Here is a 21,650-nt window from a genome sequence, read left to right on the forward strand (position 1 = left end):
GACAAGATTAGGATGACCCCTATGGCTACTACTATACAGACAACAGATGTAGGCAGGATTGGAGTAAGGCTGGATGCACAAAGATTCCTTAGGAGGGTACTTTAACCGTCCACAGAAGAAATAAACTAAGGCTATGAAAACGGAGAGGAAGACTGGATTTGCAAAATACTTGCAATTTTTCAATACTTGAATAATTGGGAAGACGAGTAACCCACTAGACGTAGGGGATAAAGAACTGGGAAGGTTGTAAGATGATCTCTATAGGTGATTTGGTGAGTAATAGTGACATCACTGAGAATTTAGGAGAATTTACGAAAAGCAGCAAAATTTGGGAGAGGGAGGATGGGAGGAGGTAATTAATTAATTGATCTCCTAAGATGCCATAACCAGCCTGAGAGATAACTGTCTAGCCTCTGATAAGTGTTGAATGTAAGAAGTAGGAAGTGAATTTAATTTAAGAGACTGCTCTCACTGAAGTGCATGCTACTGAGTGGTCATAATAAGAAAACTCATTCTAATCTATATTAGAGTTATTTGGGAAGTTAACAGGCCAACCAAAAGTTATTCTTCAGCAAATCCTTACTTGTAATATAAGTATTAGTTAATAGCTGTTTTAGGTGGACAGATAAAACTTAATTTTCTCGACATAATCTCAGTCAAGATAAAGCACTTTTGAAATTAAAACTTATGTTAGTAAAAATACAGTTTGATAGGCAAGGTATGACTACTGTATAACTGCCCTGGAAAACATCTATTCCATAAAGTGAGGCACATTTGTATAAATGCAGCAACCATCTTTTGAACTGTGATAAGATTAAATTTAAGTAACTCTTTAAATTCAAATTAAGGCTTAATAGAAAATGAGTCCATAAAGCAGTGCAGTGTTATTTGTCTGTGTGCATGACATATCTTAGCTTGTAGTCCGCTAGCTCCTTGAGGGTAGAAACCATTTTGTACACAGCTTTGTACTCCTATAGTACCTGGCACAGAGCCCTGTGAAGAGGAGGTGTTTAATAATATTTTGAGGCACATGAAAGAAAGAAGTGGTGAAGAGCAAATACTTAGAGGCCTGTAAATCTACATAGCAGCTATGACGTAAACAAAGGCAGAAATAATTCATAAGGACTTCCCTACAGTGTTACGATTGCATATCTTGTATGCAATATGTCATAAATCAGCTGTAATTTAAATTCAGAAAATTCAGGTCTCAGTGATCCACACTGAAGATAGTACACCGACTCTTCAGATCACAGAGTAGTCTACTATTTTCTGATGATGGGCATTTATTCACTCTTTCACTACACAAATATTAATTGAAATATTACACTTTTCTTAACTAGAACTTTCTGCATTACCATAAACATAGTTGCAAAAAATATAGTAATGAATCACCTAGAAAGCTAACAAATATGTACCCAAGCATAGTGGCCAAACATTAATTTAATGTAAAAGACTATTAAATCTGTTTCTTAAAAGATAAGGTTTAAAAATAAAAACCTGTGTTATTTGTTGTCTCAGTCTATAGAATACATTTAAAAAGAAAATCAGTTAAGAACATTCCGATGTTTAAAAAAGTTTATAAAAGAGCACATGAATGCCCAGTTTAGATAACTGAGTAATTCGTAATGGAGTATGATTAAAAGTGAAAGTGACCATTCACAACAGCTACTATACATACAAACATGAGTATCATCTACATACACAAATACATACATATGTGCTCTCACACATACTGCTTTTCAGACACACACATACACACATGTGTGCGTGTACACACACACAACACAAAATAGAGTCTTACCCAAGATTTTCAGGATCAAAAACTCGATTCAGGTCACAGTCAACATATCTGGTGCACCTCTTCACAGCTCTTGGGTTGGTAATAAATGGTTTTACCTCCAGCCCCGTTCTCTGAATCTCAGTGCCGTTCTCCAGCCAGTGCTTAACTAGAAATACTCCTGTTAGCTCATTCCCATGAGTTCCTCCAAAGATAGCAACCTTTTTTATAGGATCGCCAGCACCGTGACAAGAAGTCATTTTATCGAGTAGTAGTTTTATCTGATTTCTGCAACTCAAAAAGGAGAAGATCAAAGAAAACTGAATTTCTTATGCAGTTGAGGAATTTAAATATAAATGAGACCTTTAACCAAAGTGCAAAGCACAGGGTTCTCTTGAGTGGAGTGTATTTTGATTTTCTGTTACAAGTTCTGAGCCCTGTTTATTATAGGGACACTCCCTTCTGTAGCCCTGCCCTTTACCTTATTTGGATTAAAATATGCAGAGATCAACTAGAGATACAGCTGTTTACTTTAACTTCTAACTCCCTCAAATGGTGGGTAGATCTAAATGCAATCATAAATTAGCATCTCATACTAATGCAAAACTTCTGTTTTCTCTTTAGCTAAAATGTCATCTAATGGTGCTTTCAGGACTCTTTGTAAGTAATAAAAATAGGTTTTACTTTTCTTATGCTGAAAAATATGAAAATAAAGAAGTGGCCCACAATATGCATGTTACTATTCAATATTTATATTTCCACTTGCATTTAAACCATTTCTCCTCTGAAATGAGTCCAGGCCCTTTTTATCATCAGAGGGCATTTGAATTTCATCTCCATAAACAGCCAAAGGCAGATTCTCAGAGACCTCCTCCGGGATCAGCATCCTTTCTTTCAGAATGCTTTTTCATGATCAGAGACACAAGAACCAAATCAATGACCACTGGGACTTAAAAAGCTACTTTGAAATATACTTCAATTTCTTCCTCGTGAAGTTATTGGTAACACTGTGCTGACTTTCTTAGGGATCTTCCTCACTTTTTGCGTCAATAGTAAACCAAAAACAACTGTTAAGTAATTTTCAAGACTTTGTAATGTCTGAAAATGTCTTGGGGCATGCTACATACATTCACCAGATCATACGAGTTTATATGGACACAGCCTAATTCACTGGCAGCAGAGACTCTCCACTGGAATGTGTTACTCAGGATGGGGTCTAATGAGGGAAAACTATCCAGAAAACTGTACTAAGATGGTTACATCCCTTTGGAGAAATGACTCTGAGCCAAATCTGATTTGATTTCATGCTCAACCACCCAGAAAGTCAAATATGTTCAAGTTCGAAAATACCATGTGCTAGTAATGGGAGATTGAAATGGGTACAACAGGAGCAACTCATTATAACTGCAGAGAAGTTTAATTTATAATGTTTTTCTGCAGATGTCATCTCAGCTTATTCATATATCCACTCTATGAGATAAGCTGGTTTAAGTATTGACATCCCCATTGCAGCGGTAAAGGAAAAAGAGGTTAAGTAACTTGGTCAAAGTTTCTGAGCTTCCAGAAGAAAACTAGGCCTGGGATCAGGTTTTCTCAATCTAAGTCCAGTGTTTTTCACAGAACAGTAGGGTGCTCCCTGTTATTTTTGGCTTGCGTCAAAGTTCTAATTTTGCTCTTTCCGAATTCACAAAAAACAGTCATCACAGTGTGCTCAGGAAACAAACAAGCTTACAAACAAAACACATGATGGAAATATAAAATGTGGATGCGTCAAAATATTTAAGAAACCAACACCTATGTTCTTCCCTTAAGAGATTATAATGCAGAGATAAAGGAAGTAAAATAATACAGTCAAAGTTCACACATTAAAATGACCGTTCTAACTTCAGAAGAAGTCCCTGTAGCCTTTGCTTTCCTACCCACAGACGCTGAATGTCTCAGTCTAGAGATGCCAAAAACAAACATAAACAGATGATAGTTGTTTAGTTACTTTGGTTTTAAAAGCAGTAACTACGGTGAATTATTAACACTCAACTGTTTTGTCCCTTTTCTGCCAGTTTGTGGTTAGTTCTGCTCTTTGCCCTAGTCTCGCTGGAAATGCTGCTTCAGCTATGTCCTCGTAGCTGGCACAAATGACTTGCATTTCAAGGCTTGTTTTATGGAATGTTAACACATCAGCACTTTGAAGCACATCTAACATTCATAAACAGTTTCCCTTACACGTCAAAAAGAATAACTTTTTGGAGAGTTAATGAATTGTAATTCTGTCTTAACATACCTTGTTTATTGTGTACAGAGTTGGTCTTCTGCGGAAAGCTTTATTAGGAAAAAAAGGAGAGCATTTCCTTAGAACTAGAGCAACAGAGGCTTTTCATACTCTTATACCACGTTAACTTCCAAAAGATTTTTAACTCCCTGTTACCCAAAGCACACTAAATTTTTGAGCCCTACAAAAACTACAAGTTTTTATTAGTCTAGTTCTGATAGTATACAAAGTGGGACCCTCTCTGGTTGTCACTATCTCATTCTTAGGTTGAATATTTAATGTTTTGAAGTACTTAAAAAATTAAGCCTAATAACTTCAGCACTTCAAATATTTTCTGGGGAGAACGGTGCCTGATTTATTAGTAAAATAATGTAGTTTGAAACAAAAGGAGAATAAATTTTTCACAGTCATGGCTGTCCAACAGATTTTGTAGGAGACAAATTTAAGGTGCAGTCGTTTCCAAATCAGTTTGATTTGGGGATAAAAAATGTCTTCTCTCCAATATTAAGCATAAGGTGTCTCATACATAATGTGGTTGTCCAGCAGTCATGTAAGCAAACTACTCTAATCATTTTTTTCTTCTCCTGTGTCTCTATTGCTGTCATTCATCCTGACCAACTTTCCAGGTGGAAATACATAAATGATAACTGAAACAAGATAGGGATTGAATAGACAAGTTTATAAACTGCTAGCGAAGACTCCAGGCTGCTTATGTCTGCAGTCCTAACAGATTTAGCACAGGATGTTGCTCATAGTGGGTTTAAAGTTTTTCTCTTTCAATGAGAAATCTACTTTGAAGGGTAGATGGGTATTGTGTACATGTGTATGTATGTATGTACATATACATTAGGTCAAAATCTGCTTCCCTGAGCTTTGCTCATTAAAAAAAAATCTCTCTGGAACCATGAAGACTAATAAATCTTATCAGAATTTTATTGTGTGAAGTTTTGTGTTTTCCAAATTAAATGAAAACCTTAGTCCTTGAAACTTACTCCTTAATTTGGCATTCAAGGTCTCCTATTATCTGGTCTCAATCTACCTCTGATCTATCTCCTAACATTCTCCTTTATTTGACCTAATCTTCAACGAAACTACCAGTATGTCTCATGGTCTAACAGTCTGAGGCCTTTACTAACAACCTTCCCTTCATCTCTGGGTCCCTCTGCACCTCTTCCCTTCTCCTATTCCTCTTCAAACCGTCAGAAGACAGGGTAACAACAAAATATGATCCTTGACTCCAGACAACTACTATTATTAAATAAGGGCTAACATTTACTGAACATTTACTATGTGCCAGAACTGTTCATTTTCTCTTTTAATAACTTTCGGGCGATTAAGTCAATTTTATTGTTGCTATTTTACTGAGGAAGGAAATGCAGGTTTACAAGGGGTAAGCAACTTGCTAGAGGTAAAAGGATCATGGAGGGTCAGTCCAGCAGCTGAGGGCCAGAGCCCGGAGTCACTGCCCCTCCCCTCCCCTCCCCGGGGTCCTGGGTCTCTGCGGCGCGTGCTTTCCCTCCCCGGAGCCCCAGCATCACTGGCCCTGCCCTCCCGACCGCGCTCGGCGTTGCGGGGCCGGCATCTAAACCCAGGCCTCAGCTCTCCTGGCCTCCGGACGCCTCCAGTGCCCCGCCTGCTTGACCTCACGCAGAAACTCAGCCTAACCAAGCAAGACCCCCATGACCTGGTTCTGAGGCCTGTGGCCTTTGAGCCATTCTCTTCTATGCACACTGCGGGTTGCCACCAGCCACTTACAAATGCATATCTAGAACCTAAGAAATGACCTTGGGGCGCAGGAACGCGGTTGGCGGACTAGCCCTGGGCCCAATTTTCGGACGAAGCTGGGGTGGAGTCCGAGAGGGCCCCACAGGTGACGAGAACAGGCTTGTCCCTCTCTGGGCAAAACTCCAAAAAGGTAGAGCCATCCCTGCGCCCCGTACTTCACAGTGTGCGAACGCATGGGGAGGCGCGTTCACGTTTCTGTGCCGGGAAGAGGGGGCAGGCATCTCTTCCCCTCGGTCCACAGAAGGTACGACGCCACCTCGCTGTTCACCGGTCAGCGGCCCTGTGCCTGCGCAGCCGGAGGCGTGGGCGGAGCGCGCATGCGTACGGTGTGATTCCCGCGCTTTTTCGGAGGCGGGAAGGCAGCGTGGGTTGCTGTTGGCCTGACGGAGCGACGGTTGACGGAGACGAGAAACCTGACGGTTACAGTTGCGTGTCGGGTTGGCAGGAGGGCCAAGAAGGGAAAGAATCTGTGTAGACCTTAGTTACTAACCTGCCTCGAGCCCGGGGTCAGGAGAAATCTTTGGAAGAGAACCGGAGCCCTGACTGGAGGTTTTCCCACAAGGGGCTGAAGTGGGCCCCGTGGCCTCCATCTGAGGCAACGGTCTGGGGGGGCGGGGGGCGCTGTGTGTGTGTGTGTGTGTGTGTGTGTGTTAGAATCGGAGAGAAAGGACGGATCAGAGACGGCTGAATGGCAGAGTCAGATTTATTTCGAGAAACTTGCAGTGAGCAAACTTTCTGCACACTGACGCTGCCACCCGTGTTAATGCGATTAGGGTCCAGTCAGAAGCCGAAGCGGAGAGGGCAGCTCAGGGTCCCCGCCCCACCAGGGTCAGGGGTCCAGGGGAGGATGCGGCATTTTTATTTGCCTGAGACTCAAAAACGTACTAACAGCTCTCAGCCGCCTCTAGGTTCAGGATGTGAGCTGCGTTGGTGTTTCTGGGCTAAGAAAAGGTGGCCCGACCTCCGCTTTGGTTCCTAGAATGGCATCAAGAATATTTTCAAAAGAGACTGCTGTATCCATCAAGGCCAAGACCTGGAAACAAAACAGAGGAAATCCCTGACCTCATGATTCCCAAGTTTTATTTCTAGAAACAATATTTAGAAATTAGTATTTACCTCAGTATGATCTGCATTATTACTCAGTGGTGATCATGTCTGTTTGTCTCATGGAGCAGTGAACCTGGGAGCAGAAGTGATCTTACCTTTTCACACAACAGGTGAGTGCTGAATTTAATTGGAGTTAGACTATAAGAGACTAAACATGGAGAAAATTACGGCAGAAATTCTGTGGTAAAAGGAAAAAAAACAGAAAAAATCTTGTTTCACTTGTTAAAGTTACAGAAGCTGTGGAAACTAATCATTACAATTATTCTGCATATTAAGTGTGGCCTTAGGCTTTGGTATTGTATAATCCTGGGATCTCAAACTAATGGCCAAAGCAGATGATCTGCACAGTGTTCTACAGTGAGACACAGGACACATTCTTAATTGGCTTTCAACTGTATGTGTTTCCTCCCTGGCCTTGTTTGTTTGCCAGTTTGTAGTCCATTTTCCAGAATTGTTCTCATTGTGGGTCCTTGATTCTGAAATAAATTCCGTAGACTCTGTGAAAATCCACATATGTTTAGGAGGCAAGCTTATAGCCACACTGGTCTTATTTCCAACAGATTTGGAAAAATGGGTTATGTTGTAAATTCTTATTCAGAAAGCAAGAGACTATAGCGTGTTTACATTATTAAGTCTGAAACCATAGTTTTCATCCATAATTTCAGGAACTTCCAGGCTGAGAATTTGGTTTTCTCATTGATAGCACATGAGTTACAAATTTCTCTCCTTGAAGGTTTAGCCGAATAACTTCATGTTGTAAGGCTGAAGTGCAAAGAAAGAGTTATCGACTTTGATATTGAAGGAAATGAAGAGAAACCTAAATGAAAATTCAACTCGAAGTACAGCAGGTATTGACTGACTTTTATTTTAAAATTTTCTGTAGTTTGTATATACCATGTAAACCTTATCTAGTATATAGATACAACATTTTGGAAGGAACTTTTAAAAAGAGTGAGCATATAGTCTAGCCTCTACTTTTTAGGTCGAAGGAAATAAATTACTCAAGACAAAACAGTTAGTGGCTTAGGTGGAAGTAAAATCAGATTTTCCTGGAGTTACTCTTGTGTTCTTTCTACAATCCCCATGTGCTTCACAAGTTGTTCTGTGCTTTTAAGCTGAAAATAAAGAAATTAATAATACTTTAATTTTTATTTGTGACTTGTTTAAAATATTTCCAGAGCTACTTCTGTCTTCCTAACAGCTTCCCCTGCCATTTCTGCTTTTCCTGCTTATTAGTTAGTATAAAGACAGAGGGCAAGAATGAAGAGAACCAGAGGAATGATGATAATGCAGAATGAAGATAATAATAGCTATGGTTTATGGTGGCTATACTGTATTCTGGGCATTTAATGATATGTATTCATTTATTTAACTCTGAGAGAGTTATTGTCATCCTTGCTTTCTAGATGAGAAACAAAGGCACAAAGAGGGTAAATAAATAATTTTATGAAGTAGAAGAACCAGGATTTGAATTTGACTCCTATTCTTTTGATCACTATCTTATTCTGCCTCTCAGTATATGTCATATTGGCACAATAAGTTTAAGGAAATAGCCGTCATTTGGACTTTAAAATTGTAATTTAGACCTGCTTTGAAGTTATATTTCAAGCCTAGATAGTTTGACTCCAGAGTCCACATCGTTTTCCCAGCCTTTCATCATACAGCCATCACAGAGTCTATATTCTCCTGTAGTGAAAGTGTGGATGAACCAACTAGAGTATGGTATAGTGGCAAGATAGCTCTGGACTGAGAGTACTGAGACATTGTACTCTTTCACTGTACAATGTGCAAACTTGTGGGACCTCTTTTTCCACTTAGAGCCCTTCTAGCTTTAGTGTTTATAAATTCTGACTTTTGACTAGACTTGCGATCCCAGGTCTTTCATCTGGAGGGTTTGGAGTAGTATCTGTTCTCATTTAAATTCATTATTATTACTCTAAGTCATTCTCAAAATGATTCACGGAAAATATGCAGTACAGACACCTGAAGTTCTTGTTGAAACTGCAGCAATTTGGCTTTCAAAGCATATCTCTGGAAATAAAATCTATGAGAGTGGGGTCTAGGAACTGGTATGTTAAACATAATTCCAGATAAATTTTGGTCAAACTAAAGTTTGAGAACCATGGCCTTAAAGGGTGTGCTCCCATGGTCCAGAGAGTGGTTAGGGTTTTGGAAAGCATGGGTCAGATTTTGGTTCTCCCTTCCCTCTGGTGTACTTGACGGGTCCCCTCCAGTTGATATGGTGATAAGCAAGCACAGGAGGAAAGTAACAGAACAAAAAGTAGATTTGGAAAGGTTTGGGGGATGAAGGAGGAGATGGGAATTACTCAAGACAAATTAAAGCAGTCTTAACACAGAACAAGAAAGGAGTTTGTAGTGGCAAGGAGGGCTATTTGGGATCTTAAGAATGTAAAAATAAATCCAAATATATAGAAATATATCTGTAGTAAATATAAAATTAATGTATAGAAGTAGACAAATTCAAGCTAACAGAACAAAAAGTAGATTTGGAAAGGTTTGGGGGATGAAGGAGGAGATGGGAATTACTCAAGACAAATTAAAGCAGTCTTAACACAGAACAAGAAAGGAGTTTGTAGTGGCAAGGAGGGCTATTTGGGATCTTAAGAATGTAAAAATAAATCCAAATATATAGAAATATATCTGTAGTAAATATAAAATTAATGTATAGAAGTAGACAAATTCAAGCTGTGTATTATTATATACTAGTAATTATTCTATAACTAGATTTGACTATTTTCCTATTATGTAATAATTTATTGACATATATAATTTAGGCTGTTTGCCTGTACCATTGTTCAATCAGAAAAAGAGGAATAGACAGCCATTAACATCCAATCCACTTAAAAATGATCCAGGTATCAGTATTGCTTCTGACAGTTATGATTTCCCTCCTCTACCAACAGGTAAGAAAACAAGTTAAAATTTTCAGAAAATAAGAAATAAGACTCTAGAAAATTACCATTTCTATTTTATTATAATGGAAGTAGAAACTTTATTATTTTTCTTCTTTCCGCTATCCAATTAAAAGGATTACTTTGCTCTTTCTGAGCAGACTAGTGTAGTAGTTTGAGTTTCCTTGTCTACAAGGATGTCTCAGCATTTAAATGGAGTATCTTAAATATGGAGTCTTTGTTCTAATGAAGCAGTAATCTATATTGTAAAGATTTTTTTCTTTTTCAAAACATGTAGGTATTGTGACTTAAACATTTGGTGGTAAAGAATGGAGAAACTCAAATTACTTCAGGAATAGGGATAAGTGTGAATGGGAACATGGGAAAAGTGGAAGGAAGTAGACCTTAGGAAGGGCAGAAGCCCAGGAATTTCTCTGCTTGGCCGTGGTCTTTTTTCTCTAATGTCATTTTTGCCTTTCTTCATTTTTTTGGTTTTTTACTCCTTCATCCAGTTGACTTCCTTATAGCTTCGACTAGCACATGAGCTAAATTGCCCTTGCTGGCTGTTAACATAACCTTTTAGTGCTAGTTCTCAGAGCCCATCATTGGCTGCCCTCTGTTTCTCTTGATTCAAATTCTAGAGACAGCCTCTGCTTTGGCTCATATTTTTAAGTAAGATCATTGAAATTCTGGTTTAGCTTTATGGGTAGGCCTCTTATCTCTGAAACAATTAGCTGTGGTGGTTTGTGCTGGGAGGTCTTAATGTTTGCTTACTTTTTACTTCTCTCTGGAAAAAGGCATGGACAGGCAGCTATTCTGAAATATACTTGGTACATGCTGGTTATATACATTTTCACTTTGGGGGCACACTTAAAAAAGCTTTACTAGGATTTATGCAACTAGAATTTTAAAATCCCTTTATATGTCAATACTTGTATTGTTAATTTTATCCAGTGTGTACCCATAGACCTTAACCTACTTTCAAATCTATAATTATTTTTGTTTTCTTCCACACTTGAGGAATTGGAAGTATGAATTTCATATTATTCTCATTTTTATGGAGAACATAAAAAATTCACATGGATATGCATTTAGGCATTTATCTGATCATCTTTTGCCATTTAAAAAACTCTCCACTATTTAAACTACTTTTTATAAGTAGCATGAATGATGGATGATCTTGAAAAATAACAATGTGAGTTGCTCCTTAGGGAAGTGTTTGTCCTCCTGAAGTACTGAACTCAAGCTCTGACCAGGATTACTGTCTGTCAGAGATATAATAGGATTCTTATATTGGGTAAGAAATAGGACTAGGCCACTGTTTTCCACATTTTTGTCTTGATCCATTAGTAGGTTGGGAAATAATCAGTCTTTTAAAAAAAAGAAATAAAAGAGAATAAAGTAGAGTAGAATACAGTAGAGAATATCAGAATGTATGACACCTAGTAAGAATAAGAATTGATGAAAAACACAAGGTGCTATACCAGGATTGATTGTGGAAGAGATACAGATTAAACTATTACCTTGCTTAAAATACAACAGGGAAGACATTCAAGAAAAGTAATAAGGCAGGCTGTGATAAATTCCACAACAAGGTACTGTTGAAGAACATGTCCATATATTTAAGTTCTTTTCACCTTCAAGCTTTCAACTGCCTCCCCCCTGCAAATTAAATAAATATGAAAGAATTATTTCCAAAAAATGCTGCCTACCTTACTCTTACCTGTGTTACTTATATCTTTTGAGATTGGGCCTGGGAAGCTATGAATCCAGAGTTGCCTCCTTTAACGAAAACAATGAACACAGGGTATGTGGAAAAATTTATACCAATGAATCTGTATGTCTGTTACTGACTGATGTTATTCTTCTATGTATGTTTTATATTTTATATTTATGAATCTGGGAACAAATTATTAATAGTTAATAAGACATATTTCCTTGAAAGGCAAATATATTCAGTTTCTCATCCCCTGAGAAGTCAAGAGTTTGTGTCGAAATCTATTCAATCAAATACTGAAAGAAGTAAGAGTGGTGGGAGGTGAGTCTACTTAAGATTTCTTCTTATTCTGTTCCTTCTCCTTCCCATCCCCTCCTTTACTCCCTTCTCTCCTCCTCTAATCTCTTCTCTTTTCTTAGACAGAATTGCATTTAGAAAATTTCTATAATTAATAACTATAGTGATATTACTATGTTCTATAGAAGTTAAGAGAACATGCCATATAAAAATTTAAAAATAGGTAATTTAGGCAGTGATTATGTTTTCAAAGACTACTCTGTGTTATAATGAAGTTTCTGCCAGTATTTATCACCATGAATTTATGATTTTGCTGTGGATCATTAATGATCTAATTGATAATAGGTAAAGAGTCAGGAATAAGTATATCTAAATATTGAATATATTTAGAAATTGAAAACCAAATAGAATGCTCAGTCTTACCCTAGTACTTACCCTTATTTACTCAGAATTGTTCTCTTACAGCGCCTAATGTTTTTCAACAATTCTTCTTATATGGATCTATTGTGAAAGTTAAATAATGTAAGATAATGTATAATTTAAGTGAGTAACTCATAGAAGGAGCTGGCAGGACCCCCCTCCAATATTCATATAACTAAATTTTGGATCTTTTACATCCCCTTTACCTTGTTCAGGATGGCCAAAGATATGAGGAGTCTTCTCTTTCATACTTGGCCTCTGGAACACCGTCTTGACACTCCTATCCTTGTTGCAGTTCTTCTGAGCCACAGTTGAATGTTGTACTTCTGCCCTATTAAGATCTTTAAGCTCCTTGGTAATTGCTGGACAATGTTAGCTTACATGCTCTGAAACCAGAGGCTTTCATGTCCTCACAGGCATTTGATGAAGGAGAAGGCAATTTTAGTTTCTTTCTTTTATAATTACCATGTTGTCTTTCCTTTTGTATCACTGTGCTTTTCCACGCCAGCATCTTCCTTTTTCTAGATGATTTTGGCTTTTCCAGAGAAGAGCATTCTTCTAATTTCCAAGACATTTCTATTCTCACTCCTCCTGTAATAGAGTTTAGCAGACAATTTACAGTCTTGCCCATTTTTAGACATGTTACTTTTATTATTTTCAGAATGTTATAACAATAGTTATTTTAAAAGATTACAGTATGAATTTTTTTAAAAATTCTAAAATATCTATATATCAACTTTTGACTGACTTCTTTATATTTTACTACAACTTAATGAGCTGTTACTTGCTTTCCTACTACTCCTAAGTAGGACTTTTAAGCTACAGAGTAAAAGTACAAATAGGTATCCACATTGCCTCTATTTTCCTTGTGACTTAAAATCACTGACATTATAATATCAAGCCATAGCTTAACTTTTGAAAATTTTACATTGTAGAAAATGAAAAAAAATAAATGTATGAAGAAGGAGGCAAAGTTTTCAAAATTTTACTACTCTGAGACAACCACTGTCATACAAAGGCTTGTATAGTTTAAAAACATACTCTCTGGCACTGGACTTTGAGTTGGGAGACTAGGATTCCCTGGGTTTTGAATTGTCAGTAACTAGTTATATGACCTTGGGCAAGTTACTTCCTCATTAAGGCTCAGTTTCCTCACTTGAAAAGAGAGTATAATGTATTGTAGGGTTGTTGTGATTGTATATTTGGAATTTCTAACTAGTCAGTAGTTACAAAGTAGTTTATAAACCACAAATTACCATATAAATGCACATTTTCAATAATAATTTTCTTTTAATTAAGAAAAATATATAGAAACAACGCTATTACTAATTTTTTTTAAAAAAAAAACTATTGCAGCTACAAAGATGGCAACACAAATACCAGTTTTAAAACTTGGGATAGAAATGATTTTAAGCCTCAGTGCAAAAGAACAAATAAAATGGCAGATAATGGAATAAATTCTTATCCAGTGAATTTGGGAGCTCAACAACAGAAGCAATTAAGAGTATCTGAATCGACTAACTTATCTCACCAAAGAGAAAGTAAAGTACTCACACAAACACATTCATCAAAAATATCTGGCTCCACAATGAGAAGTCTAGACAAAAACGGTGCATTACAGGCATTTAAGCCCAATTTTCAACAAAATCAATTTAAGAAAAAGAAGTTGGATGATTTTCCAGCAGAAAACACTCTGAAGGTAAACTTTTAAATATTAATTATTTACATTTTGTATTTACATTAAAAATGTGTGATATATTTAGAAAGTTACAGAGATAAGAGCATTTGAAATTATTCCCATGGCCTATGTTATTTGATTAGCACAAATACCCAGTTCCCTTCCTCACATCCTGGCCCAGTAGATTCTTTACCCTCTGCCCTTCTCTATGTTCTGGAAGGCTAATGGTCCTACATAGTGCATCGTCCTGGGATCCCGTAGCTCGCTTCTGTTAGGGGTTAGCCAGTAGGAATGGAAGACACTGGCAGGACATCAAAGGGTAGGGAGAGAGGTTGGATTTTCCCATTCCCTCCCTAATTAAATGCTGTGTCACAGGCGGCAGCTGTGTCCCTGCATGATATAGCCCCTCCATGAGTCCAGCTTTCACAAGCTTGATCATTTTATTTCCTCCGCTTCTCCTTTCAGCCTTGGAATGGTAACAGTTTCTTACTGTTGTTGGTCTTTGAGTGCTTAAGTACCCTATGTTGATTATGCCTATACATCTGTAAGCAGTTTTTTTTTAATAAGAGAAAAGTATTTTCCATATAAGCCATCTGAGGTAAATTGTTTTACCCACATATTTGTGTAGTATAAGGACTTAGAATCTTTACATAGAAAGTGAATGAATATGATGAAAAAAATGACAGGTTTTTCTAATGCTATGTTTTTATTTTTTCAAAAGGAAACCTCATTGTATCAGTTAAAGTTTAAAGAAAAAGATAATTCTTTAAGAATTATATCTGCAGTTATTGAAAGCATGAAGTACTGGCGTGAACATGCACAGAAAACCGTACTTCTTTTTGAAATATTAGGTGGGTGTAGTACTTCGAAAATACTTCAGTAATACCATTTGGACAACAGTTTTGCATGTTAATAGGAATACTTAGAGGATCTTAAAGAAAAATAAAATTTTTACAAAGGGAGATTATGGTTTATTAGGATTTTCTTCAGTTCCTGGGTCTGTCACTGATTTATGTGACTTAAGATGTGTTTGGTTATTCATGGTAGTACTCTTCTGATTCATAATGTCAAAACTGGGAGGATTCTTACAAGTAATCTAACCCAACCGTTGACGTAGGTGAAAAAATGGGGCAAATATTTAAAATAGACTTGACTGAAATCACAAAGCTAGTTAGCAGCACAGATGGATCTAGAACCCAAGTCTCCTTATTCTCAATACAGTGTTCTTTCTGCTGTATTACACTAAATCCAGTAGTAATTTTATATATAAATTAAATTATAGTAAATATTCTGAAAGAACATTTGTGAAGAATCCTTTACTGATATGTGTAAACACCCTACAATTAATCTGTTTTCTAAATATTTAAAAGGGAGGAGAGTTTTATAGAATGTGTCTGGAATTTGATTTTATTTCAAATGAAGAGACAAACAAGAGGCAGAGATTCAAAACACACTTCTTTCCACAGTTTAAATAAAATATTTAAAGTAATTTAAATTATGAAATATTCTAAACATGCAGAAAAATCTAGAGAATATAATAAATAGCCACATACCTGTTTTATAGACATCCTTGAAACCTGCATCTGGTTTTCTTCTCTGGAGATAATCAGTGTGGTATCTTTACATGTTTTTATAATTTTACTATATATATTTGATTTCATAAATTTATATTTATTTAATTACTATTTTATGTGTTTTAAAATATAGAGTTTGCATTTTCATCCAGTATTATGTTTTTGATATTTAGCCATCTTTCTGTTCTGTCACAGTGTTGGCTTGATCATGAGACCCCAATTGTGGTCTCTCCAATAGTTTCTGACTTTTATAGTATTAAGATGATTGTCAAAATTCTCTATACCACACATTTTTCCATATACCACACTGTCACATTCTTTGACAGTTCCTTCTGCTTGCTCTTTCCCAGAAACTAGCAAATGACCCCTTGCATATCATTATTTCTAACTGCATAACAAGCCCATCACTGCAACCCTTAACTCTGTAGCTGGGGAAGGGGATATGCTGATTGGCTTACATCAGTCTTATGTCACTCCTGTGTCTGGGAGTGGGACAAATCCCATCCAGATCATATGGCTAAGTATGGCATAGGAGAGATTTCCTAAAGGAAAATCTAGATATCATGAGGGGAATAGAGGCTGACCTCAAAATAACAAATGTTCACTATCAGTATATAATAGATGGAAAGGAATGAATAATAATAATTTCTTGAGATAAACATGAATTATCAGAATTTTACAGATGAAGCGGATTTGAAAGAGGTTAAACAATTTGCTCAGCTTAGTAAATTACAGAATTGAGACTCCATTGCATGACTTCTGATTCTGTTTCAGTTTTTTCCATTAAACCATGATGTTTATTTGTTATCCATGAGTATTTTATTTGTTATAATGTAGTAGACTTGTCTGAGGTTTTAACCATCTTGTAGAACACATTATAAGAAAAAAAGCTTCAGATGGCCAACTATTGTCAATTGTATAAACTTTGGCAAATAACCTGATCCTAAGTTGGAGAGGGCCAGAAATTTTGTTTTCCTTAGAATAAAACAGTTTTGGAAATATCTTTCCCTTTTGGAGGGAGAGGTATAACTCAGTGCCAGGGTGTGTGCGTAGCATGCATGAGATCCTGGGTTCAATCCCCGGTGCCTCCATTAAAAAATAAATAGAATAAAAATAAATAATAAACCTAATTACCCTCCCCCAAATTTTAAAAACTTAAAAAAGGGAATATCTTTCTCTCTTAAAATGGTTTCTTATTATTGAGAGGTTGGTGTGGGAATAGTTATTTAAATACCAATTTCTCTTTGTTAAATTTTCTTTGCATTTTACCAGCACTGATTTTTTTCCCCCTCTATTTCAATTTTGCTTAGCTGTTCTCGATTCAGCTGTCACACCTGGCCCATATTGTTCAAAGACTTTTCTTATGAGAGATGGGAAAAATACTCTGCCTTGTGTATTTTATGAAATAGTGAGTATTTGTTTAAGAATCCTTTGCAAGGCTTATGCCAACAAAACCATACAAATGCAGGCTATAATTCCACTGTAGTAAAAATTCTGTTAACAACTGAGTAGTACTTTCAACATTTTGTTTGATTTTAATTCTGATATTAAAGTTGTTTATTTGTTCAACTGATATGGAGAGCCTACTCTGTGCTAGTTGCAAGGGATACAAAGTGGAATATAAGTGGTAAATGACTCTCCCAAAGAGTTTATAATCCCAGGAGAAAGACAAGATATATAAATGTTACACTGTGGCATGACAAATGATATGACAGAGGTGTGTTCAGAGTGCTATAGAAGTAGATAGGGAGGATGGTCAGATCACTGTAAGGTTTTTTAAGAATGCATTAACCTATTTTATCTTAGATATTTAAGGTCTAATAAATTAAGCCAAAGTGTTGGGACCGAGGGAGGAGGAGGGAGGAACGCATTCTAAGGCGAAGGAGCAGCATATACAAAGGCATGAAGCTCAGACAGAGCCTGGATTGTTCAGGAAACAGCAAGTAGTTTATAATTACCAGAGTGTAGAGTTAGTAAGTGAAGGAGGTAAGGGTAGTGCTTCTGAACTTGAGAGAAGGCAGAGAGAATGGGCTGGAACATAGCAAAGAGGCTTGGTAACAAAGGAAGCTGGGGGTGACAAAGGAGGCTGGAGACCTTATAAGACTTCCATACTTTGTAAAAGAGTTTGGCGTTAATTCTGAAATCACACTTGGATTCCAGTTTGTACTCCACCATTTATTAGCTTTATGATCTTGAGTGAGCTGCTTAAACCTTCTGAGCATCAGTTTTTTAATCTGTCAAATGGAGAGACTAATTCCTACTTTGAAAATTTGTTATGGAGATTAGATGATAAAACATATGAATGTATAGCGTCTGACACATAGCAGATGATCAAGAAGTAGTAATGTCATTAATTTCTATAATATCTTGAATGCTAATTTTTAAATTTTATTATTTTACTTTTTTCTCTAGTCTAAATTTTTTTAAAAACTTTTTAATTGAAGTATAACATATACAGAAAAGTACACAAATCATAACTGTACAATTCTATGGAGTATCACAAAGTGAACAGTAGCAAGGATAAAAATAGAACATTGCTGTCACCCTGTACATCTCTGTGCCTCTTCCAAGTCATTACCTCCTATTTCTTGCCTAAAATTAACCATCATCATGACTTTTAAAATCATCAATTAATTCTGCCTATTTTTGAACTTATATATAAATAATATCATATGAAATGTCTTCTTTTATGTCTGGTTTCTTTTAGTCAACACAGTGTTTATAAGATTCATCTCTCTGGCTATAATTTATTTATTTATATATTTCTATGTGCAATATTCTGCTGTATGAATATGTCACAATTTAGTTTTCTGTTCTGCTGTTGGTGGGTCTCTTGGTTGTTTCTTGATTTTTTATTATGAATAATGCTCTGTGAACATTCTTCTATATGTCTTTTGTGCACATGCATGCCTTTCTGTTGGGTATATACCTAGAAGTAAATATAAAAAATGCTGGATCATAGTGCATCTATATGTTTTAATAAGGTAATTATTGCCAAAGGATTTTCCAAAGGGTTTTACCAGTTGACACACTCACAATCAGTGTAGGAGAGTTGTACCTTCTCTGCATTCTTATCAACATTTGGTACTGTCAGTCTTTTTTATTTTAACCATTCTAGTGGGTAAGTGTACTGCTATCTCATTTCTCTCCAACTCTGGTGACTGAGAAGGTTCAGCACTTTTGATGTTTACTGTCCATTTAGATATCTTCTCTTGAAAAATCTGTTCAGGCCTCTGATAATTTTTTTCTGTTGAATTATTTGTGTTTTCCGTATTGACTCATAGGAGTTTTTGAGAAAACTATTCTGGGTACAATTCTTTGTCTATTATGTGTATTGCAAATATCTTCTCATACTCCATGGTTAGCTTTTTCAGTCTTAAGAGTGGCTTTTGAGAAACAGAAAATCTTTACCATAGTATAGTCCTTTTAGTAACTACCAGCATTTTCTCTGATAGTTAGTGCTTTTTATGACTGCTTAGTGAGAGCAAACCCAGAATACTTTTTCTGATTTACTAGTGCCAATAGTGCATAGCCCTTTTGAGTCTCCCAACACTAAGCCCGGGGGGGAGGTGGTGTGATTATCAGAATCTCTCTTTTTTTTTTTTTACATTTTTATTGATTCATAATCATTTTACAGTGTTGTGTCAAATTCCAGTGTTCAGTACAATTTTTCAGTCATACATGGACATATACACATTCATTGTCACATTTTTTTCAGAATCTCTTTTCTTTGAGGGGCTTTGGTCTCCATTTTTCCTCCTAGCCATATGTGCCTGGCAGCAGCTCTGCTCAGTTCCTTAGACTCTCAAACTACCTTGACTATAATTGGCAGATACCTCAGCAGGGAAAGCCTCCCCAGATATCAGGCCTCATTCTGGACTGCTTTCCTCTCCCAGATGGGGGTCTTTGTAATTCCTCACTGTCTTTGGTATCTCTCTGAGGAAATTTTAAAATAAATATTCCATCTAGCTATTCTAGTTGGCTTTAGTAGGAAAGTTGGTCTGAACTACCTAGTGTGCCATCTGTTGAAAGTAACAGTCTTATAGAAGTGAATATTCATGTGCCATTATATTGGGAATTATTCCAGTTTTTTTTTTTAAAGAAGCAGCAGCTCACTCACCTTTAAGAAGCCCTACCCAAGTGTGAAGGGCTTTCTTCTGTGGAGGGTATCAATTTCTCCCTAGCTATTATGATCTTGTCAACACTGGGGCTCTAAATTAGGTAAGGGAATTATAGCACTTTGGGGTGATTCATATTTAGTTGATGATATTATTAGTTTTAAAAATTGAAATTCAAATAGAATCGTAAATAACTTTATCGATATTTATTTTTTAAAAAACAGGATCGTGAACTTCCAAGACTGATTAGAGGCCGAGTTCATAGGTGTGTTGGAAACTATGACCAGAAAAAGAATATTTTCAAATGTGTTTCTGTCAGACCGGCATCTGTTTCTGAACAAAAAACTTTTCAAGCCTTTGTTAAAACTGTAGATGCTGAGATGAGGTATTATACTAATGTAATGAATGAAATTTAAGTGATGATGAAGGAAGTTAAAATAGTATAAATTAAAAACATTTTTCTGTTATTATTTCATTTACCATCTCTGTGGTTTTATGGCTACTGTTTTTCTGTATTTCACTTGTTGAATTAAAATACTTAAATCCTTCTATTTTATTTTTTAAATAACTTTATTAAATCCTTTTAAATGTGGAAAGAATTTTTGAAAAATAATTTTAGTATTTTTATAAAAATTGTATATTTGCTAAAATTAAAAAACCATTTCAGATTAAAAAATTCAATATAATAGGGATAGGTAGATATATTTTAACATGAGATAGGAATACATTTGAGTCAGCTCAGATACATTTGAGTCAGCCCAGAGGCCAACATCAAGCTTAATGGGGAAATATAGAGACATTCCCACCAAACTTGGGAACAAGACAAAGGTGCTCACTATCTGTAGTGTCACTAGGCATTATACTGAAGTTTCTAGTCTATGCAGCTACTTTGGGATAGCTGTAGTCTGGTCCCTGCTTGTTTTATGGCTTCTCCATTCATCTTTTTTTTTACTGCTGAAAATGTAAACTCTGGCCCCACTGGACTGCTGTCCACTCCTAAACGAGCAGTGATTAAGCATCCAAACATGAGTTTATCTCCATCCCCACATTCCCTATAGTCAGATGTGATCAGTGGTTATAATCAGTCATGGCTCCAGGATCCTGAGAGCATTTGTCCTAGAGAGACCTTGGGTAATTGCTTTGTCTTTAATGAGTTCCTCCAGGATCTAGACTCCTCTGGGATCCAGGGCTGCTTAGGCCTGGGGATGTATAGAATGGGAGATGGGACAATGGATGTTGCAGACACAGGTGATGACTACAGAGGCTGTTACTTCTCACGCTTTAGTGAATAAAGAGGGGCAGTATCTCAGGTCATGGGTCCTGGAGTCTCTCTCAGACACACTGGGTAAGTTGGGCAGACGATGAATGAGCTGGTCCTTTGGGTTTTTCCTACCTGAGGGTCTTGATTTCCCAGGTTGTATCATGTTCTGCAGGAGAACATTTCAGGTGTGATAACTCCCTTCTTCACCTCTCAGCCTCCCATGATTTCTTCACAATCTAGAAATATTTTGATTGATGTTCATTAGTCACATTAGTCTTTTTTTATTAATGATAACATCTATAAATAAAACTGTGTAATGTATCTCACAAGATTTTTTTTTGTTTCAGCATAAGACCTCTCTATGAGACAGGCATTTAATGCAGAAGTTCTTGACCCTTGACTATATATTTGAATGACTTAATGACCTTTAGATAGCTGATTACATTCATTGGATGACAGTGCAGTAATCAATATTTTAAAATACAGTGTGTTCCACAGACCAACAGAATTGGAATCACTAAATATAAAATTTGTGCTTATAAAATATAGAATTTTAGGCACCACAACAGAACTACTTAATCAAAATCAGCACTTAACAGGGCCTCTAGGTAGGCAATTTGTAAATTAAATTTTTAGAAGCACTGCCCTTTGTGATTCTTATGTGCAGTCCAGACTGAGAACTACTGATTTCCCAGGTGCAGAGGATGAGAGGCATTGTTAATGGAGCAGCTAAAGCTC

The 21,650-nt window shown here is 36.5% G+C and overlaps 2 protein-coding genes across 14 annotated transcripts in view; one reads left to right on the top strand and one right to left on the bottom strand.

Moving 5' to 3' along the window:
* Nucleotides 1-6,200, bottom strand: part of ASPA (aspartoacylase) — a 20,890-nt gene extending 14,690 nt beyond the window's left edge. The window contains exons 1-3 of one of the 4 annotated variants that reach the window (XR_012060198.1): nucleotides 6,154-6,200; nucleotides 4,056-4,093; nucleotides 1,802-2,065 (exon numbers count right to left, since the gene is read on the bottom strand). Coding sequence is in view for 1 of the 4 variants with exons in the window: in XM_072940340.1 (XP_072796441.1) it covers nucleotides 1,802-2,037 (236 nt within the window). In the remaining 3 variants the exon portion in view is untranslated. Of the gene's footprint in view, nucleotides 1-1,801; nucleotides 2,066-4,055; nucleotides 4,094-5,798 lie in introns of all 4 variants that reach the window. The other 3 variants (XR_012060196.1, XR_012060197.1, XM_072940340.1) reach the window with 3 other exon arrangements.
* Nucleotides 6,190-20,202, top strand: SPATA22 (spermatogenesis associated 22). 10 transcript variants are annotated; one of them, XM_072940333.1, is made up of 10 exons: nucleotides 6,190-6,253; nucleotides 7,004-7,045; nucleotides 7,669-7,783; nucleotides 9,731-9,859; nucleotides 11,594-11,654; nucleotides 11,793-11,885; nucleotides 13,638-13,980; nucleotides 14,681-14,810; nucleotides 16,844-16,941; nucleotides 19,876-20,202. In XM_072940333.1, exons 3-10 carry the CDS (start codon nucleotides 7,741-7,743, stop codon nucleotides 20,065-20,067), a joined length of 1,089 nt encoding a protein of 362 aa, XP_072796434.1. In that variant the 5' UTR covers nucleotides 6,190-6,253; nucleotides 7,004-7,045; nucleotides 7,669-7,740; the 3' UTR covers nucleotides 20,068-20,202. The 10 variants fall into 10 exon arrangements, with proteins under 10 accessions (XP_072796434.1, XP_072796439.1, XP_072796431.1 ...); XM_072940338.1 differs by having other exon boundaries at nucleotides 6,236-6,253; nucleotides 7,001-7,045; XM_072940330.1 differs by lacking the exon at nucleotides 6,190-6,253 and adding an exon at nucleotides 6,264-6,429 and having other exon boundaries at nucleotides 6,972-7,045.
* The last annotated feature ends 1,448 nt before the right edge of the window (nucleotides 20,203-21,650 follow it).

This window comes from Vicugna pacos, chromosome 16, assembly GCF_048564905.1.
Source record: "Vicugna pacos chromosome 16, VicPac4, whole genome shotgun sequence".
Classification (NCBI taxonomy): Eukaryota; Metazoa; Chordata; class Mammalia; order Artiodactyla; family Camelidae; genus Vicugna; species Vicugna pacos.

Coding starts and splice junctions, on each gene's coding strand:
- SPATA22 (XM_072940333.1), top strand. CDS start 7,741: ATGAAGAGAAACCTAAATGAAAATTCAACTCGAAGTACAGCAG. Junction 9,860..11,593: donor TTTCCCTCCTCTACCAACAG/GTAAGAAAACAA, acceptor ATATCTTTTGAG/ATTGGGCCTGGGAAGCTATG. Junction 11,655..11,792: donor ACGAAAACAATGAACACAGG/GTATGTGGAAAA, acceptor TTTCCTTGAAAG/GCAAATATATTCAGTTTCTC.